Here is a 20060-nt window from a genome sequence, read left to right as displayed (position 1 = left end):
GTATACTGGAATATATAATTTTTTATTCTAGTAATAGCAGTGATAAGCGACTTATAGTGAGACTGTGATAGTGCGGAAGACAATCTGACACTAACTGACACTGGCTGGGAACTGACTAACTGACACCACCAGTGGCATTAATACAGTGATCAGCGATATTATTAACACTGTCACTGTACTAAGGACACTGGCTGGGAAGTGGTTAACATCTTGGGGCCATCAAGGGGTTAAGGGTGTACCTAACAAGGATTAAGATGTGTAATGTGTGCTGATTTTTACTAAAGAATCTGTTTGTTTCTTCTCCCTGAGAATGAATCATTGTCCAAGATCTGCTGTGTCCAATCACAGCAGTAGTTGTTGGGGGGGGGGGGGGGGGTATGCGCACGCTCTAAACTCGGAAACAGGCAACAAAGTACAGGTATGTTGATGTGCCTGTAGGAGCCGCCTGTCCACATTACAATGCAGGCAGGCAGCCCTAAAGAGGTTAACCTAGCATGTAAAGATATAAACAATGGAGTATTTGGGCCAGACAGCATGAAGAACAGAAACAGCATACAGGTATGGCATCTGAATCTAATTATCTTTAATTTGTTTATTTAAAACTGCTGGGGTCCCTTGCATGCATGGGACAGTTTCTGTAGAACTTAGCCTTTTAACCCCTTCAAGCCTAAGCCTTTTTTGATTCTTGTTGCTTACAAGTTAAAATCAGTATTTTTTGCTGGAAAATTACTTAGAACCCCCAAACATTATATATTTACATTTTTTTAGCAGAGAATAAAATGGCAGTCATTGCAATATTTTATGTCACACTGTATTTGCGCAGTGGTCTTTCAATTTTTTTGGGGGGAAGAAATGCACTTTCTCAAATTAAAAAAAGCAACACAGTAAAGTTAGCCCAATTTTTTTTTTTTTTGTATAATGTGAAAAATGATGTTACTCTGAGTAAATAGATACCTATCATGTCATGCTTTCAAATTGTGCACACTCATGTAATGGCAACAAACTACGGTACTTAAAAATCTCCATAGGTGACAGTTTAAACACTTTTAACAGTTACCAGTTTAGAGTTACAGTGGAGTCCTAGTGCTAGAATTATTGCTTTCACTCTAATGCCCCGTACACACGGTCGGACAATGATCGGACATTCCGACAACAAAATCCTAAGATTTTTTCCGACGGATGTTGGCTCAAACTTGTCTTGCATACACACGGTCACACAAAGTTGTCGGAAAATCCGATCGTTCTAAACACGGTGACGTAAAACACGTATGTCGGGACTCTAAACGGGGCAGTAGCCAATAGCTTTCATCTCTTTATTTATTCTGAGCATGCGTGGCACTTTGTGCGTCGGATTTGTGTACACACGATCGGAAATTCCGACAATGGATTTTGTTGTCGGAAAATTTTATAGCAAGCTCTCAAACTTTGTGTGTTAGAAAATCCGATGGAAAATGTGTGATGGAGCCCATACACGGTCGGAATTTCCGACAACAAGGTCCTATCACACATTTTCCTTCGGAAAATCCGACCGTGTGTACGGGGCATAATAATCGTGGTGATACCTCACATGTGTGGTTTGAACACTGTTTACATTTGCAGGCTTGACCTACATATGCGTTCACTTCTGCACGCGAGCATGGAGGGATGGGGCTCTTTAATTATTTTGTTTAAATGATTTATTTATTTTTACACTGTCCCTTTAAATTATTTTTTTTATCACTTTTATTGCTGTCATAAGGCATGTAAACATCCCTTGTGACAGTAATAGACAGTGACAGGTACTCTTTATATTATATTATATTCCATAAGACCCCAAATCCCTCCTTTGCACTTAAAAGCATTCAAAACGCCAAGTTTGGCTGTTTTGAATACTGTCATTTTTAAAAATCTGTCCCCTTTAAGGCTCCAGTATACCAAAAGTGATGTCATGACATTGCATCTGGGTTACTAGATCCAAGACCCAATCAAAGCCGATTCAGCTTTGTTCAGGTCTCAGGCCAAAAACAATATAATTAAATTCAGCGCTGACTAATAAATGGACATAGCAAAGTAAATGCAAGCAAGCACAAAGGTCAATTCAAAAAATACCTCAAGAGCATAATAATATAGAGAGAGTGCTGCGCAAATAAAAGTCCTTTAAATAAACATAAAAAGTAAAAAAGATGTAGTGGCAGGATAAGAGGACAGGAACCACCAGTGACAATATACAGGCTGAGATAAATATCAGGATGGTGACTAATATCCCTCCACCGGGCTTGGATGGTCCCTCACCTCAGATATTCGACCTGAAACAGGTCACACCGCTTGTATAAATGGATGGATCAATCTGTATGATTGGTAATTGCTCCTTCACCTCCTTCACCTCCCAGCACTCAGTAGATGACAGGCTCAGCAATGGCATGCAATACTAAGCTGCTGCTCCTCCTCACTGGACACACATTCGAGTGTGGAAGGGTATGTGTGTCCAGTGAGGAGGAGCAGCAGCTTAGTATTGCATGCCATTGCTGAGCCTGTCATCTACTGAGTGCTGGGAGGTGAAGGAGGTGAAGGAGCAATTACCAATCATACAGATTGATCCATCCATTTATACAAGCGGTGTGACCTGTTTCAGGTCGAATATCTGAGGTGAGGGACCATCCAAGCCCGGTGGAGGGATATTAGTCACCATCCTGATATTTATCTCAGCCTGTATATTGTCACTGGTGGTTCCTGTCCTCTTATCCTGCCACTACATCTTTTTTACTTTTTATGTTTATTTAAAGGACTTTTATTTGCGCAGGTCTCAGGCCAGCCTGTGGGATGAGGCTCTCAGTGGGACGGGAGAGCCTGGGCGGCAAGAGGTCCCCCCCCCCCGCTTGTAATAACAGCTGAGCGGCTGATTAGCCACATCGGTTGTTATTACATGAAAGCCGACCATTGACTCTAAAAAAAAACAGTACAACCCCTTGAAAACAAAGGCCGCATATTTGTGTTATGTCAGCGTGAAGGGGTTAATCAGACTAGAAATATTAGAGCGGATACTATTTAGCTTTATTTCATAGTGCAAGCTTTAGGAGTGCTATGTTTATCCTTCTCAGTGGTAAGTCATTGAGCTGGCACAATATGGGTAACGCACATGCACGCAGCCCAATTTAAACCTAGGCCACAAGGCAGCACTTCAGTGTCCAGGCATTTAAATCTGAGCTGTCCATAGGCTCATAGAGCCTCAGCGCTTAAGAATTGTAGTGCTCTTACCCACATCCAGCTTTAAAGGCATCTTTAGTGAATGTTGCCACTAATTATGCTTTCCAAACCTTGCTGTATCGCTCCACCAGGAAGCCCCTCCCACCTGTTCAGCTTCTCGAGGAAGTCACTCCCTCCTGCCCAGTTCCTCTGGGAAGTCCACCCAAACCAAGTGTACAGTGACAACAAGCAACAAGTCACACTGGAGCATGGGGCAAAAGATGTGTGTGTGCAAGCCAGCTGTCTGCCTTTTGTTGTTTCTGAACATAGTTTTAATAGAAATGGGAGCTTGGGGCTATTTTATGGTAGCAAACTGTTGCTGGGTCAAACTGTGGGCTTCCAAATTATTATAAACCTACACAAAAAAAACATAATTTACTGCCAACATATATATACATTGTTTATACCCAGCTGCACCTTTTTGAGCTTATAAACATAGGATGGACTTGGTAAAGCTTGGTTATATGGGTTGTTGTGTTGTTTGCTATGTCTGCTTCAAAAGGGATTCCGAGCTGTACTAAGGCTGCCTGTGTACCTTTGCATGCATGGTAATGTGCCTTACCACAATGTGCTACAAGGCACTGCATATCTGCATTGCAGGGAATGGAATCATAATGCACATATGCAGTATGAAGCATTGCACCTGCATTTCAGTGTACCCAAACGCATGTATGTGAATGCACATTTGTGGCAGTGCAAGTAAACTTTTTGGTTAGTTGGTAATATTATTAGGGGGGCTCCACTGCCAATATTGCCTGCAGAGCACTCATTTTTGGAACACAATGCGCAGAAAAATTGCATTTCTGAGTTACCATACACTTTGTGGGTGCATTGGGTGGCAATTAAACATGAATTGCAGTGCACACATACAGGGCATTGCCATAGGTGGAAGTAATGCCATTGATATGATATTGTGGTGTGAACAAGTACTCAGTGCACATTGACACATTGCAATATTGCATGGTGAATGTGTTATGAGGGCATTCCCAGTTCTAAAGGTACCCGAACATGCATACGCACTCAAAATAAAAGCACCTGACTCTTAGCACTTTGCAGTGCATGCAATTGAAACATATTTTTTAGCTTCGTAGTGCAATGGAAAAAAATATGTCATGCACATTTTTTGATAAGTGGTGCATGTTGGTGGCTCATTAAAAATGAATGAGACATGTTGTTGGTGTGTCATTATGGTAATGATTCTGTATCTGTACACATTTTTAGGTGTATCAGTATAGTACCAATTGTGCGTCTGTGAACATATTTCTGGTATGTCAAAATTTTGATTGTGTTTCAGATTACATGTTTCTGGTGTGTCAATATGGTGTCTTGCAGACAAGTAATTTTCTTTAGGTAAGTTTATAAGCATTACATTGTTATCATAAGGGTAAGTAAAAGGAGCACCCAATATCCAATGAGAAGCAAAGTGAAAGGTGAATTTGTAATTATTTTATTGAAAGTAGCAAAAAATGATTGAGGCCAATGCATTTTGGGTTAACAGAGACTTTCCCTTCTTCAGGGCTATCATAGAAAAATAAAAGCGTACAGAAACATATAATATATAGATCAATGTAAATATGTAAAAATAAACTTTAAAAGATAAAAAAAATTCCATGAATTGTATATCAGAACATCATATGAAAGGTTGTAGCATATGGAGACTGTATTTAAAAAGCATACTGAGTACCCGAGTATTGTGTGTATTTTGAGTACCTGAGTATTGTGTGTAATGCGAGTACCTGTGTATTACGATTACCTGTGTATTGTGAGTATCTGAGTACCTGTGTACTGAGAGTACCTGTGTGCTGTGAGTGCAAGTGTGCTGTGAGTGCACGTTGACTGTGAATGCAGTGAATGCACGTGGACGGTGAGTGCACATGGACTTTGACTACATGAGTGCTGTTAGTGCACGTGGACTTGAGTGCACATGGGCTGTGAGTACACGAGTGCGGTGAGTGATGAGTGCTGCGAGTGCATGTGGACTGCGAGTGCACATGGACTGCGAGTGCACGTGGACTGCGACTGCACGAGTGCTGTGAGTGCACGTGGACTGTGAGTGCACGTGGACTGTGAGTGCATGTGGGCTGTGAGCGCACGTGGGCTGTGAGCGCACATGTGCTGTGAGTACATGTGTATTGTATTGTTGAGTACCTGTGTATTGTCTTGTTGAGAACCTGTGTATTGTTGAGTGTTAGTGTCAGGAAGCTAGCTGTTAATTTGGACAGGGTATAATCCTCAATCTCCATTAAATTAGTAGGTACGATGCCGGTGGGTTTGGAGATGCGACTCGGTGTACATCTTGTGGCATGTATGCGTTCCTTGATCATCCGATCAAAGGCAAATACTGCTGTGCAAAATGTAAGCACGTTGTTTCCCTGGAAGCCCAGGTTTTGAATCTAGGGAAGCAACTGCCAACACTGAGAAGACACTTTATACAAAAGGAGAGTTGGGATCGTACTCGGCAAGTACTGGCAGGGGCAAGCACAGAGGCGGGTGGAGATGAGGGGCAGGCACCAAAGCAGAGTAGATGGGTGACAGTCAGGAAGGATGGAAGGGAAAGTGCCAGGGAGGCCAGTCCTGGGCTGGAACATCCCAATAAGTACACCCCGTTGAGTGACAATGGTGAAACCAGTCAGGGACCAGTGCTGCTGAAGCTGAGTGACTCCCTTAGCTGCCAGGGAAATAACTCCTCCAGTGAGGGTGGGAGAAAAGCCAAAGGAAAGGAAAGACAGATTCAGGTGGTAGGGAACTCAATTCTTAGAAGGACAGGGAGGACAATCTGTCACAAAGATCTGAAGCGTCGAACTGTATGTTGTCTACTGGGCGCTCGCGTTCGGCACACCACGGATCTGGTGGATGGATTACTGGGAGGGGCTGGGGAAGACCCAGCTGTCATGGTGATGGTTGACACTAATGACAAAGTCAGAGGTAGATGGAGTGTCCTAAAAAAATGATTTTAGGGACTTAGGAGCTAAATTGAGGAAAATGACCTCCAAGGTTGTTTTCTCAGAAATACTACAGGTATTTCGAGCCACTCCAGAAAGGTAGAGGGAGATTAGGGAAGTGGCTGAGGAGCTGGTGTAGAAAGGAGGGGTTTGGGTTCCTGGAGAACTGGGCCGACTTCTCAGTCGGGTACCAGCTCTATAGAAGGAATGGACTGCACCTAAATGAGGAGGGTGAAGATCTGCTGGGAGTGAAGATGGCCGAAAAGTTAGAAGGGCTTTTAAAATAGGCAATGGGGGGGGAGTCCAGAGGTAGAGATAGTCAGCGGGGAACAAATTCCAAAGGGGAAGTATTGGGGGCATTAGTGGTAGGTTGATTAAAGTACCTAAACCCAAGGTAAGTACAGTAACAAGTCCTATTTGCAGCCTCAGAACACCCAATAAGGAGATCGTATGCGACCGGTCTAACCTATGGGGCATGTTCACCAATGCCAGGAGTCTGGCGGACAAGATTGGAGAACTAGAGCTACTTTTGTATGAGGGGGATTTAGATTTTGTAGGAGTTTCAGAGACTTGGTGCAACAGCTCTCGTGATTGGCTGGCAAGTATTCAAGGGTATTCCCTATATTGCAGGGATAGAGAGGGTAAAAAAGAGGGTGGGGTATGCCTGTATATTAAAAATGATGTAAAAGTGAATGTGAGAGACGACATCACTAATGGAGCGGGGGAGGAGGTGGAATCCTTATGGGTAGGGCTACAAAGGGAGGAAACGAAGGGGAAAGTAATACTGGGAGTATGCTATAGGCCCCCTAACAAGAGGGAGGAGGCGGGAGTGGCTTCGTAATAAGCATTTCAAGGTCCTGGAGTGGCCTAGCCAGTCTCCAGATCTCAACCCCATAGAAAACCTTTGGAAGGAGTTGAAAGTCCGTGTTGCCCAGCGACAGCCCCAAAACATCACTGCTCTAGAAGAGATCTGCATGGAGGAATGGGCCAACATACCAGCAACAGTGTGTGACAACCTTGTGAAGACTTAAAGCGGGGGTCCACCTATCTATTGTTTTTTTTTTTTTTTGAGTTAATTCACAAACTTTTCTTCTCAGCATTACATACTCACATATTGTGTGTAATATGTCCGCATGTGCCAGATTTCGTCGGAAAGAATAACTTATATTATTCACTGCAGGCAGTTTCCATCTTCATTGTGGGCATTTGAAGCCCACAAGCATTTATTTCCTGGATGTGGTGAAGGCTGTGCTTCCAGCATTCACCGCTCGTTCCTGCACATGCTCAGTGGCATCCTGGGAAGCCTGAGACTAGCTCCCAGGAGTCTGGGAGAGGCTAGAAACACGCCTACTCCCATGGGAGGAGAACCAGGAAGTGCAAAGAAGAATAGAAAAATTAAAGGTAATTACGGCGATTTAAATTTTTTTAAACGGCATGTCAGCATCTAGGCAAGGAAGAGAATACATACAGATATTGTTCAAAATTTGGGTGGAACCCCGCTTTAAAGAAAACGTTTGACCTCTGTCATTCCCAACAAAGGATATATAACAAAGTATTGAGGTGAACTTTTGATATTGACAAAATACTTACTGTATTTCCCGCCATAATTTGCAAATAAATTCTTTCAAAAATCAGACAATGTGATTGTCTGGATTTGTTTCCACATTTTGTCTCTCATAATTGAGGTATACCTATGATGACAATTACAGGCCTCTCTCATCTTTTTAAGTGGGAGAACTTGCACAATTGGTGGCTGACTAAATACTTTTTTGCCCCACTGTGTATATATATTATATATATATATAGTATCTCACTAAAAGTGAGTACACCCCTCACATTTTTGTGAATATTTTGTTATACCTTTTCATGTGACAACCATTTGTTATCGCTCTCACTCTCTCATACTGGTCACTGGTAGTTCTACATGGCACCTCGTGGCAAAGAACTCTCTGAGGATTTGAAAAAAAGAATGCTCTACATAAAGATGGCCTAGGCTATAAGAAGATTGTCAAGACCCTGAAACTGAGCTGCAGTATGGTGGCCAAGACCATATAGTGGTTTAGCAGGACAAGTTCCACTTAGAACAGGCCTCGCCATGGTTGATCAAAGATGTTGTCTTTGAGAAATAAACCTATGAGTGCTGCCAGCATTGCTGCAGAGGTTGAAGGGGTGGGGGGTCAGCCCGTCAGTGCTCAGACTATACGCAGCACACTGCATCAAATTGGTCTGCATGGCTGTCATCCCAAAGGGAAGCCTCTTTTAAAGATGATGCACAAGAAAGCCTGCAAACAGTTTGCTGAAGACAAGCAGACTAAGGACATGGATTACTGGAACCATGTCCTGTGGTCTGATGAGACCAAGATAAACTTATTTGGTTCAGATGGTGTCAAGCATGTATGGTGGCAACCAGGTGAGGAATACAAAGACAAGTGTGTCTTGCCTACAGTCAGGCATGATGGTGGGAATGTCATGGTCTGGGGCTGCATGAGTACTGCCAGCACTGGGGAGCTACAGTTCATTGAGGGAACCATTAATGCCAACATGTAATGCGACATACTGAAGCAGAGCATGAGCCCCTCCCTTCAGAGACTGGGCCGAAGAGCAGTATTCCAACATGATAACGACCCCAAACACACCTCCAAGATCACCACTACCTTGCTAAAGAAGCTGAGGGTAAAGGTGATGGACTAACCAAGCATGTCTCCAGACCTAAACCCTATTAAGCATTTGTGGGGCATTCTTAAATGGAAGGTGGAGGAGCGCAAGGTCTCTAACATCCACTAGCTCTGTGATGTCATCATGGAGGAGTGGAAGAGGACTCCAGTAGCAACCTGTGAAGCTCTGGGGAACTCCATGCCCAAGAGGGTTAAGACAGTGTTGGAAAATAATGGTGGCCACACAAAATATTGACACTTTGAGCCCAATTTGGACATTTTCACTTAAGGGTGTACTCACTTTTGTTGCCAGCGGTTTAGAAATTAATACTGTATATATATATATATATATATATATATATATATATATTGCATAGTATTAAAAAGCTGATAATATATTGCTGAAAATATTTTTTTTATCAGCAAAACTATAGAGCTATTCTTATCATATTGTAAGTCTTGGTAAATTGCTTTTGGTTCTGTATGCTATATGTGTTTTGGGGGGGGTAGCTGAGGAGAAAAAAAAGTATAAATCCAGCCCAGACTATGATATAATGGGTGTGAATAAAGTCTTGCTTGATTAGTTTGGAAGGCTACAGTGTGCTTAAGAATAATAAAAAAAGAACCACAGTCACAATATATATCACCACAAAATATATATTTCCTTCCAGAATACTGATACTCTTCTAATTCTGGTTTGTGAGGGCATAAGAAATTTAGCTGTGTGACTTTGGGTCAGCTAGGCCTAAACTAGCCTAACATTTTACAGAACTATTTGTTCCTGTCATCGGAAAAAATAAATAAAAAAAGATAACAAATAAATACAAAAATAGAATAGCTAAAAGAGGTAAAACATGGTTACCTGTACTCCTGGATCACCTTTTTGACCTGGTAAACCGGATGATCCCGGTAGCCCTGTTTCACCCTAAACAAACAGAAAATATAAAATATGTTTACAGTGTTGGACTGAAAATATGAAGAAGCCACAGGTACATCATTATAAAACAAATTTACTTGATTAAAGTGTATTTGAAATCTTTTTTGATTATAGATAATTTTTCAATTGTAGATAAAGCAGGAAATGGTTGGAAACTCTGTCAGGTTATTATTGCTATCTGTTCTTCTACTGGGGAGATTTGGCATCATTGTCCTGATGACTATTTTAATTGTAAGAAGAAATTCAACATTTTAAGTTGTCAGTGGTACAAGAGGTGAGATATCTTCAAATAGCTAGCAAGGTTGCAGTGACAGCTGACAAAAAGAGGATTTCCTTTTCTTTGGAGATATATCAGCAAACTTCCAGTTGTATCTTGAGAAAGGCAGTGAAGGGAAATCTCTAAATAGGGCCACCGACAGCAAAAGAAAAAAACTATCAGGGGTTTAAACATTCTGTAATCTATCCAAAAGTAAAAAAAATATGTTTTGGCCTTAGGTATAGTTATAGTTATAATAATAACTTCAACATGTTGTTAGCATTAAGTATTTTTATTCAAAAGCCTAAGGAGTTTTTTTAGACATACAGTGACTGCAACTAATAAAGAAGTCCAAAAGAAATGACAGTATAGATTTTGAATGATGTTTTATTGATTACTTTCACAGTTTTTCCACTTCCTCACTTAAAGGTCTATTCACTGACAACATTTTGGGTAAACTTGAAAACACCAGAGAGTTGTATGCCAATATCCAACTTAATAAAGTCTGCTGCATCGTATTCAGTCACAGGCTGGGGCAGGCACAAGACAAAACTTGGTGTTAAGCCAAACATTTTCTTTAGGGTAGTGTAGGGTTGAAAACCTTGTCAGTTTATTTCTGGGGAGATGTCCCGTCATTTCCCGTTCTGCAAGCACAACAGGAAACTCTAACATTAGTGGAATTCTCATCTTAGAGAGTTGTCACAGGTACAGATAGCCCATTAGAAGATTTCCTCTCACTTCTTGCTGTTGTGACATATCAAAATTTCTATATTTCCCCTTACTTTGTATCCTGGTGACAATGGTCGCCAGGACAAATAGAGGGGTGAAACTCTCCTGTGGGAACAGCATTAACCACTTCAATACTGGGCACTTTTACCAACCTCCTACCCAGGCCAATTTTAACCACTTAAATACAGGGCACTTATACACCTTCCTTTCCAGACCAAGTTTCAACTTTCAGTGCTGTTGCACTTTGAATGACAATCGCACGGTCATGCTACACTGTACCCAAACTCAATTTTTATCATTTTGTTCCCACAAATAGAGCTTTCTTTTGCTGGTATTTGATCACTTCTGGGATTTTTATTTTCTGCTAAACAAATAAAAAAAAGACTGAAAATTTTGAAAAAAATGTTTTTTTTTTTGTTTCCGTTACAAAACTTTGTAAATAAATACGTTTTCTAGTTCACTGATGGACAATGATGGGGCTGCACTGACGGGCACTGATAAGGTGGCACTGATGGGCACCAATGAGGTGGCACCAATGAGGTGGCACTGATGGGCACTGATGATGGGCACTAATATGCGACACTGATGGGGCACTGATAGGTGGCACTGATGGACACTGATAGGTGGCACTGATGGGCACTGAAAGGCAGCATGGATGGACACTAATTGACGGCACAGAAGGGCACTGATAGGCGGCACTGATGGGCACTAATAGGCAGCACAGATAGGCACTGATAGGTGGCACAGATGGGCACTGATAGGTGGCATGGATGGGCATGGATGGGCACTGATAGGTGGCACTGATGTACACTAATAGATGGTACTGATGGATGACAATCAGTGCCAAACAATAATGCCTGCCAATCAGTGATGCCCATTGTGGACACTGATTGGCATCCATTGTGGGCACTCATTGGCATCCCTGGTGGTCTAGGGTGGCATACCTGGTGGTGACATCCCTGGTGGTCCTGGTGGCATCCCTGGTGGGCATCCTCGGGGGGGCTGCACTGATAATCAATCAATACAGACCCCCCTCTCAGAGGAGCAGCCGATCGGCTCTCCTCTACTCACGTCTGACAGATGTGAGTGAGGAAAAGCCAATCAACGGCTCTTCCTGTTTACATCATGATCAGCCGTGATTGGACATGGCTGATCACGTGGTAAAGAGTCTCTGTCAGAGACTCTTTACCTAGATTGGAGTGTGTCAGACTGACGTCATATGACGTCTGGTCAGGATATCAAAACCACTGTGCCGCCGTCATTTTGCTATATGGCGGGCGGAAAGTGGTTAAGCTTTCAGTGCTGCCACACTTTGAATGACAATTGCACGGTCATGCCACACTGACAGATGTGAGTGAGGAAAAGCCAATCAACGGCTCTTCCTGTTTACATCATGATCAGCCATGATTGGACATGGCTGATCACGTGGTAAAGAGTCTCTGTCAGAGACTCTTTACCTAGATTGGAGTGTGTCAGACTGACGTCATATGACGTCTGGTCAGGATATCAAAACCACTGTGCCGCCGTCATTTTGCTATATGGCGGGCGGAAAGTGGTTAAGCTTTCAGTGCTGCCACACTTTGAATGACAATTGCACGGTCATGCCACACTGCACATAAACTAAATTTTTATCATTTTGTTACCACAAATAGAGTTTACGTTTGGTGGTATTTAATCACCACTGTTTGTTTTTATTATTATTTTAGGCTAAATAAATGAAAAAATAGAAAAAAAACAAGTTTTTCTTTGTTTCTGTTATAAAATTTTGCAAATAAATAATTGTTCTTCACAAAATCAGCCAAAATGTTTTCTGCCACATTTCTTTGGCGAAAATAACCCAAATCAGTGTATATTATTTAGTCTGTAGAAAAGTTATAGAGAACACAAACTATGGTATATATCTGAAAATTGATGTTCAATTTGAACAAATTTTCTAATTGAAAATTCAATCCTGATGTACTGATGGCACATCTCCTTTCTTGAGGCCCGAAAATGTCAGGACAGTACAGATATCCCCCAAATGACCCCTTTGGAATGTAGACAGTCAAAGGTGTTTAGTATGAGGCACAGCAAGTTTTTTTGAAGTTTTTTTTTGCATACTATCACCAGTGCAGTAATGCGTCATCATATAACTGGTGTAGTGGTGATTAGGGACATTGCCTGGTGACAGTACAGAAAAAAATATTAATATTTTTTTTTCATTTTTTTATTATATATTTTTTCATTTTTTTATGATTTTTTTTTAACATACTTTGACCAGAGCAATATAATGTTACCATAGTAATATTGTACTACTCTGGGGAAATGATCAGTCATTTTTTTTTTATTTCATTGCTTTATGCAAGCATTTTACTGAATTAAATTGATTCAGTTTGTTTTGTTGTGATTAGCTGTGACTGGCCACAGCTGATCACATGGCACAGTTGAGCTGTGATTGGCCCCCTCTGTACCATGTGATCACTGTGACCAATCACAGCTAGCAACACAATTGTACACAATGGTTGGTTTGAAAGGAAGCCATCCATTGTTTACAACTGTCACAGTGCCGCCCATGAGGTCATATGATGTCCACTCAGACTGACGAGAGGCTCGCCCAGCCTATAGTAAATTGAAGGTTGGGTGGGCCTCTCATCGATCACAGTGGATGTAATATGACCCCACTGGCCACGCTGTGGCACGTTCTGTCATTGGCTGCATCCACCAGACACAGCTGATGATTGATCACTGTAGCGGCCCGCTGCTAGTACCATGTGACTGCTGTAACCAATCACAGCAGGTAACATAACAGTGGTTAAAGACCTAACAGAGTGTCTAATTCGTCTTTTCCCTACTTAAAACTAAAAAAATAGCCTTTATATACACTTTAGGCTGACTGTGCTTTCTGTTGGGGATCTGTAGATTTTAGGAATGAACGTACAGAGGTCCAGACCATTTGACAGTTAAATCAGCTTTTTACGTTGTTTTTCATGTGTGTCATTTACCTGGAGTTCAGCTTTAGTAAACCTTCTTTGCAACACTATCACATCTACAACCATTCATGAAGGGAAGAATGGCATGGGTGTACTAAAATATTTTAAGATGGGGATACACATATCAAAATTCAGCCAGTTCAGCAGGAGCCGGACGAATTTCAATTCGTGTGTAGCCCTCTCTGTTCAACAGAAGCTGACCGTTAGACCTAGACCAGCTTCTTATGATCGTCTTACTGGAAAACCAGCAGTCCATCAGCCTTTGCAGCTACTAGATGCAGCACTGATCAGTGTAATATGACAGGGGGAGTAGTCCCTGCTGTCAGAATACAATAGTGCAGGGATCGGGGGGGGGGGGATCCCTACCTCCTTATCACTTGTGTGAATGCAGGAATCTGTCAGGTTTTTTTTTTTTTTTTGTTATTCAACCTATCGGTTGAATAAAAAAACTCAAAGTGCATACTTACCTTTAGGATGTTAATTTTTCATTCTATGGAGCAGATTCCAAAACTCAGTACATCATATGATGCGCTTATAAATATTAGAAAAAATATAGCAGTACTGGAGCATTGACTAATACATTTAAAATTAAATCTGTTTAATGCATGGAAAAATGACAACGTTATGCTGCCATTGCTGAGTAATCAGTTAAAAACTTGGTGCCTTTTATTTAAAATGTTCATTCTGTAGCAGAAATGAGTAAACGTGTTTACTCAGACTGAGATCTGACACAAACAGAACAACATCCAAAAAGACTGTATATCTGCAATTACTGATCAATGGTACATTACTATGAATTTAAGGCTCTTTGAGTAAACTGTGAGTAATGCAAATTATTCTACTGCTTGTTATTGGCCCTTTTTTCAAATTAATGAAAAAAGTTAATAAAGGTAGTGGATACTGAGCCCGGGATGTGGGATTGATGGAATGTATCAGGTGATCTGCTAGCAAAGCAGAATTTTTTTAATATTTTCTCATCTTTGCTCTGTAGCAGAAATATGTATGAATTTGCAGCTTGTCAATGCTGCTCTGTGCTTGGACACTGCAGAGATAGAATAAAAACAAATGTACCCAAAGTGGATTTAGCAAGCTGAATACACTGATAGACTTGGCAGAAACATATTTTTTTATTTACTTATTTATGTGGCCCTGTTTGTTGACATATTGCCCTTAAAAATGGAAGCAGTGGTAATTCTTTGTACCATTTAAACATATACCTGTGTAATTATATGCATACATATCATGATTCATACCTTATTTGGGAAGCAGTAGCATTTATTTTCAGGTGGCAAATCTGTGTTTTGTTGGGAATACACCTTGGCAACTGATGGGGAGACAGGAGGCTCTTGGTCTCCCTGGGTATTGCACTAAAAACAAAACAAATAGTCATCCTCAACCTAAAATAATTTAAAGATGTAATCTATATTAACCTGCATTGTACTGTACACAAAGGATATTATTTACAAACACTGTAATAAAAATATGTACAATAAAAAAATTAGCTGCGATCAGCCTGATGAAAAGTGATAATATTGGAAAGAAGTTGTGTTTGACGAGGTTAAAATGTAACAGCTTGTATTTACTTAGCTAATTATTAACCCCTTCTCGCCTACCCCGGCGTGCCTTTAAAGAGTTCTGAACGTGCCTTCTATTTGTCTAATGCATCTCTGAGGAGACTTAAGAAATTGATAGTGTCAGTGGACCTGACATTTGGAGGATCTTACATAAAGACACGCAGAACTACCCACCACATGACTCATATTTGCACCTGGATTATATTTTTATTTCTGAGCTTCCACTTGTTAAACATACAGACATCGGCCCGATGGTAGTATCATACCATGCCCCTGTTCTGTTTAACATCATTGTGAGAGAACATTCCCTACTCAGTGGCACCTGAAGAATGGATGGAAGCTTCATTCAAAGCTCACAGTATATCTAGGAGCTACAGAGAGACTTAAGAGAATATTTTGTTACTAACGACTCCCCCAAATTGTCACCCTTGCTTTTGCTGGAGGCACACAAATATCTGATTAGGGGTACCCTTACTAGGTTGGGGGCTTGAGATAAAAATGAGAGGCAGGCCAAGATAAACTCACTGGTGGACCAAATTTGGGCACTGAAATTGCTACACAAACAATCCCTTGCGGTCCAAGCCTTGATTGACCTGGGGGGAATTGCTATCTCTGCTGATGTCAAATGTGAAGTCTAAATTACTTCATACCGGGAAGATTTACTAAAAATTCAGCAGCAAATCAGGCTGACCTTTGGCGAAAGCACTGCGGGGGGGGGACAGTCCCCAGTCTTATATCTCTTGCATTCTCTCGCCTTGGGTGAACAAGCTGTACAGATCGTTAGATATTGCAAATTGTTTTTGTGACTTATAGTAAACTGTATAATCTTTGTTTTCTATGTGTCTTATTCACACTGAAATGCAGCCTGGAGCTCAGCAGCAGTGACTTGCAAAAAAATGCTGACATGTTGCATTTTCTTGCAGCACACTGGATATAATTGCATGTCACTGTACAACAGAGCAATGCACTGCACTGCTGTACAGGGACATGAATGAAGTGTCACTTTTTTTTCATTTAAAAAAAAAGAAAAAAGTGTGAATTGTGCACCACAATGCCTCCTACTGCTGGCTCATTGCAGCCGAAATGGACAGCTGCCGGTCAGTTAACCATGTGAATGGGTTCTTACAATTTGTTTTCCTTAAAAATCAGCCACAGCCTTAGTAGAAAATCCAATGCACTGTCATGTTGCTGCAGAGTGGAATCGTTGCACTGTGTGGAAGCAGTGATCTCTTTTTGCAGACATCCAACACACCCCTATGCTGAGTCAGTGACAGATTCTCAAATCATTTGGGAGCTTGAGCTTTTCTGACTGCAGAGGTATAGGTCTGGTCCATCAGGGGGCACATAAGACTTCTGCAAAGTAATCCTGGCTACTACACAGAGAAAATGAGAGCCGCACTGCACCAGCTGGCAAGGGTCAAGATTTTTTACGCAGGCTTTCGCTGATTTAGAAAGAAAATAACTGGAAACCAATAAACTTGTTTTGCTTTGCTTTGATGCGCCTGGGATGTATTTAGATGATTTAACCACTTGACCACTGGAAGGTTTTACCCCTTCGTGACCAGACCATTTTATGCTATTCAGCACATTACTACTTTAAGTTGAAATTTCTCGGTCATGCAATATTGTATGCAAATGAAATGTTAATTTTTTTTCACACAAATAGTGTTTTTATGGTGGTAATACAGAATTTTTTTTTTAAAAACCCAAATTTTCTTAGTTTCAGTTATAAAATTTTGTAAACAAATAATCTTTCTTCATAACCCAAATCCGTGTATATTAGTCTGTATATTAGTCTGTGTGAAAGTTATATAGTTTACAAATTGTGGCATACTTGAAAATTGATCAATCCTGATGTACTGAGAGCTCATTTCTTGAGACCCCAAAATTTAGCTGAGAAAAAAGGGGGGGTTGAATCGTGCTAAAACAGATTGGTGATCATACACATCACCAAACCAAATATTTAGAACCAAGTGAAGAGTTCCCCTTTAGTGTATACATAATATACAAAACACATGTCAAATGAATAATCAATCCAAAAATAAAATGTTCAAAGTGATAATAAAAAGTCTATGTATAAAAAATAAATCACCCAAGTGATATAAAAGTATCTTTAAAAAGTTCCAAAAAACAAATTCTTGCTGTGAGAAGAAAAAAAAAAAAACGTGCTTGCTCCACCACCGTGCAATCAGACTGGCCACTTACCAGAAACTCATGCTCCCCCGTTACAGAGGATCAGAGAAAGCTGTTTGTTAATACTGCTTCGAACCACAACCAATGGATTAGAGACCTTATACCGAGATGGGACATCAAAGACTGCAGGGTTAGGCTAAAGATGTTCACACTGACAGGTACTCAGACATCAGCCCACAGCATTGCAGATATGGTCATAGAAGGAAAAAAAGTCTCCATATAGTGTAAAATCATTGACTTTATTGGATAAGTAAAAGGTTAAACTCACATGTTAGTAGACAATAGTAGGCATGTAGTGTAGTCTGGAGCACCGGCCGGAAGCTCAGACAGCCCGTCCTACTGGAAACAACAGCAGCAATGGGAGGTGACGAGAACACGTCGCTCTGCCCTACGCGGCGTTTCGTGATAGAGTCACATCATCTAGGGTGCCCTGGTCTCTTTCAATCATCATTTTAGCATGAGACATTAATGTATTCAGTCTATGCTTTTTCTCAGTCATCACCAGACTAGGGGTCCTCCATGCCTTTGCAATTGTTTGTTTTGCAGCCATAAGGAGTTGAATAAAGCATTTGAATTGGTTATGTGTTAAACAGTCTGGTTTCAAGTTAAGTATTGCACTGGCATAGATCTGGTTGTAACCTTAGTTTAAACATTCTGGAGGCAATTTCAAATTTTTCTTCCCAATATGTTTGGGCTATAGGCAATGATCACCATATATGCAGGCAAGTACCTAGACCTGGAAAGCCACATAAGCATTTAGCTAAATGAGTAGGCGTAAATTTGGTCAATCCAGAGGGTACAAGGTACCAAAGAGTCAAGACTTTATAATTAGTTTCTATCGCCAGAATGTTGGGTGAAGATGATTTAGTTGCAGACCAGATCTTAGACCAGTCAGCAATATCCAAGGATCGTTCCAAGTCCTCCCATTTTTGGGCATAATATGGTTTGTCTAGGCCGGGGTTAATTGAAATTTGGGTGTAGGTGGATAATATCATACCTCTTGAGTGGCGATCTTTCAGACATGTAGATTCAAAATTAGTAATTTGGGACATCGAGGAGTTTGTGTTTACAAGGGGTGAGTAGAAGTTTTTAATTTGGAGATATCTGAACAATTCAGAATGTGATAGATTATAAGTATCGCAGAGAGCTGGGAAGGAGAGAAAAGATACGGGGGAGATCAATTTATTTAGCTTAATAATGTCCAAGGAGGTCCAGGCTGTGAATGATTTGGGAGAAACCCATGCTGGATAGAAAGCAGGGTTTTTGAGGAAGGACAGTAGGGGGTTGTGTGGAGACTGTAGGTGATGTTTAAATCTGAGCTTGTCCCATAAGGATATATAATGTTTAGTGATGGGGTTACGCAGGCCCTTGCTATCTTTGGGGTGAAGCCATAATAGGTTCGAAATTGAGAGAGGGTCATATTCTGATGCTTCTATGATCACCCATAAGGGGATTTCCTGTGTTGCGTGGTATTTGGAAAGACTGGCAATACGTGCAGCTCTATAATAGATTGCAAAATTTGAGAAGCCAAGGCCTCTATTTATTTTAGGACGATGTAGTGTGTGTAAAGGAATACGTGGTTTGGAGGAACCCCAAATAAATGTTGTTGATCTTTTCTGTACTAGTCTTAAATAGTAGGAAGGGATTGGGATTGGCAAAACTCTAAATAAGTATAATAATTTTGGCAGGATTGTCATTCTTATTGCATTAATCTTCCCAACCCATGAAAATGGAAGATGAGACCATTGCTTTAGGAGGTTTGTAATCTGTTGAAAGATTGGGGGGTAATTTTCTGAGAAAAGGTCTGGAAAAGAGGCTGTTAAATGAATTCCAAGATAAGGAATTGACTTCTCAGCCCAAGTAAATGGAAGCGCATTTTTTACTGAGTCCAGTTCCAATCTAGAGAGGGATACATCGAGGGCTATGCATTTTTTAGGATTAATTGAGAGACCAGAAAACATCGCAAATCTGTTAAGAATGGGCAGGAGGTTAAGACCTGAGACTTGTGGAGATGACATGAATAACAAGATGTCATCTGCAAACAAACACAGCTTATGTTGATATCCTCCGGTCTCTATACCGGTGATCGTTGGATCAATTTTGATTTGTTAGGCTAGGGGTTCCACTAAAAGGGCAAATAACAGGGGGGTAAATTGGGCATCCCTGATGTGTACCCCTCTCTATATTGAAGGAGTTAGATATATAACCTGCATATTTTATGTATGCTCTAGGATTATCATATAGTTCTGCAAACCATTTCATGAAGTGGGGGCCAAACCCCATTTCTGTAAAGTGTAATGTAAATATGGCCAAGATACAGAATCAAAGGCCTTTTTGATATCAGGAGAGAGAAAACAAGAAGGTATATGGCGAGCTTTAGCTATATGTGCTAGTAGAACTGCCCAACGTACATTGTCGCCAGCTTGGCGAGTCGGCATGAAGCCTACTTGGTCTCTGTGAATTAGATTGACTATGATTCTGTTAAATCTTTTTGCTAAATTTTTTTCTAGGATTTTAATATCTAAGTTTAGAAAGGAGATTGGGCGATAGTTTGTACAAGAAGTGTCATCAGTAAGTGGTTTGG

At 40.9% G+C, this 20060-nt stretch overlaps 1 protein-coding gene across 3 annotated transcripts in view; it reads right to left on the bottom strand.

The window, feature by feature from the left end:
- COL19A1 (collagen type XIX alpha 1 chain) overlaps positions 1–20060 on the bottom strand; it is a 1371841-nt gene that overhangs the window by 1022502 nt on the left and 329279 nt on the right. For all 3 annotated transcript variants that reach the window (XM_073626739.1, XM_073626741.1, XM_073626740.1), the window contains exons 8-9: positions 14963–15076; positions 9681–9743 (exon numbers count right to left, since the gene is read on the bottom strand). In XM_073626739.1, coding sequence (XP_073482840.1) covers positions 9681–9743; positions 14963–15076 — 177 coding nt within the window. The remainder of the gene's footprint in view (positions 1–9680; positions 9744–14962; positions 15077–20060) is intronic.

This window comes from Aquarana catesbeiana, linkage group LG04, assembly GCF_042186555.1.
Source record: "Aquarana catesbeiana isolate 2022-GZ linkage group LG04, ASM4218655v1, whole genome shotgun sequence".
Lineage (NCBI taxonomy): Eukaryota > Metazoa > Chordata > Amphibia > Anura > Ranidae > Aquarana > Aquarana catesbeiana.
This window is presented reverse-complemented; position numbering and strand designations above follow the sequence as displayed.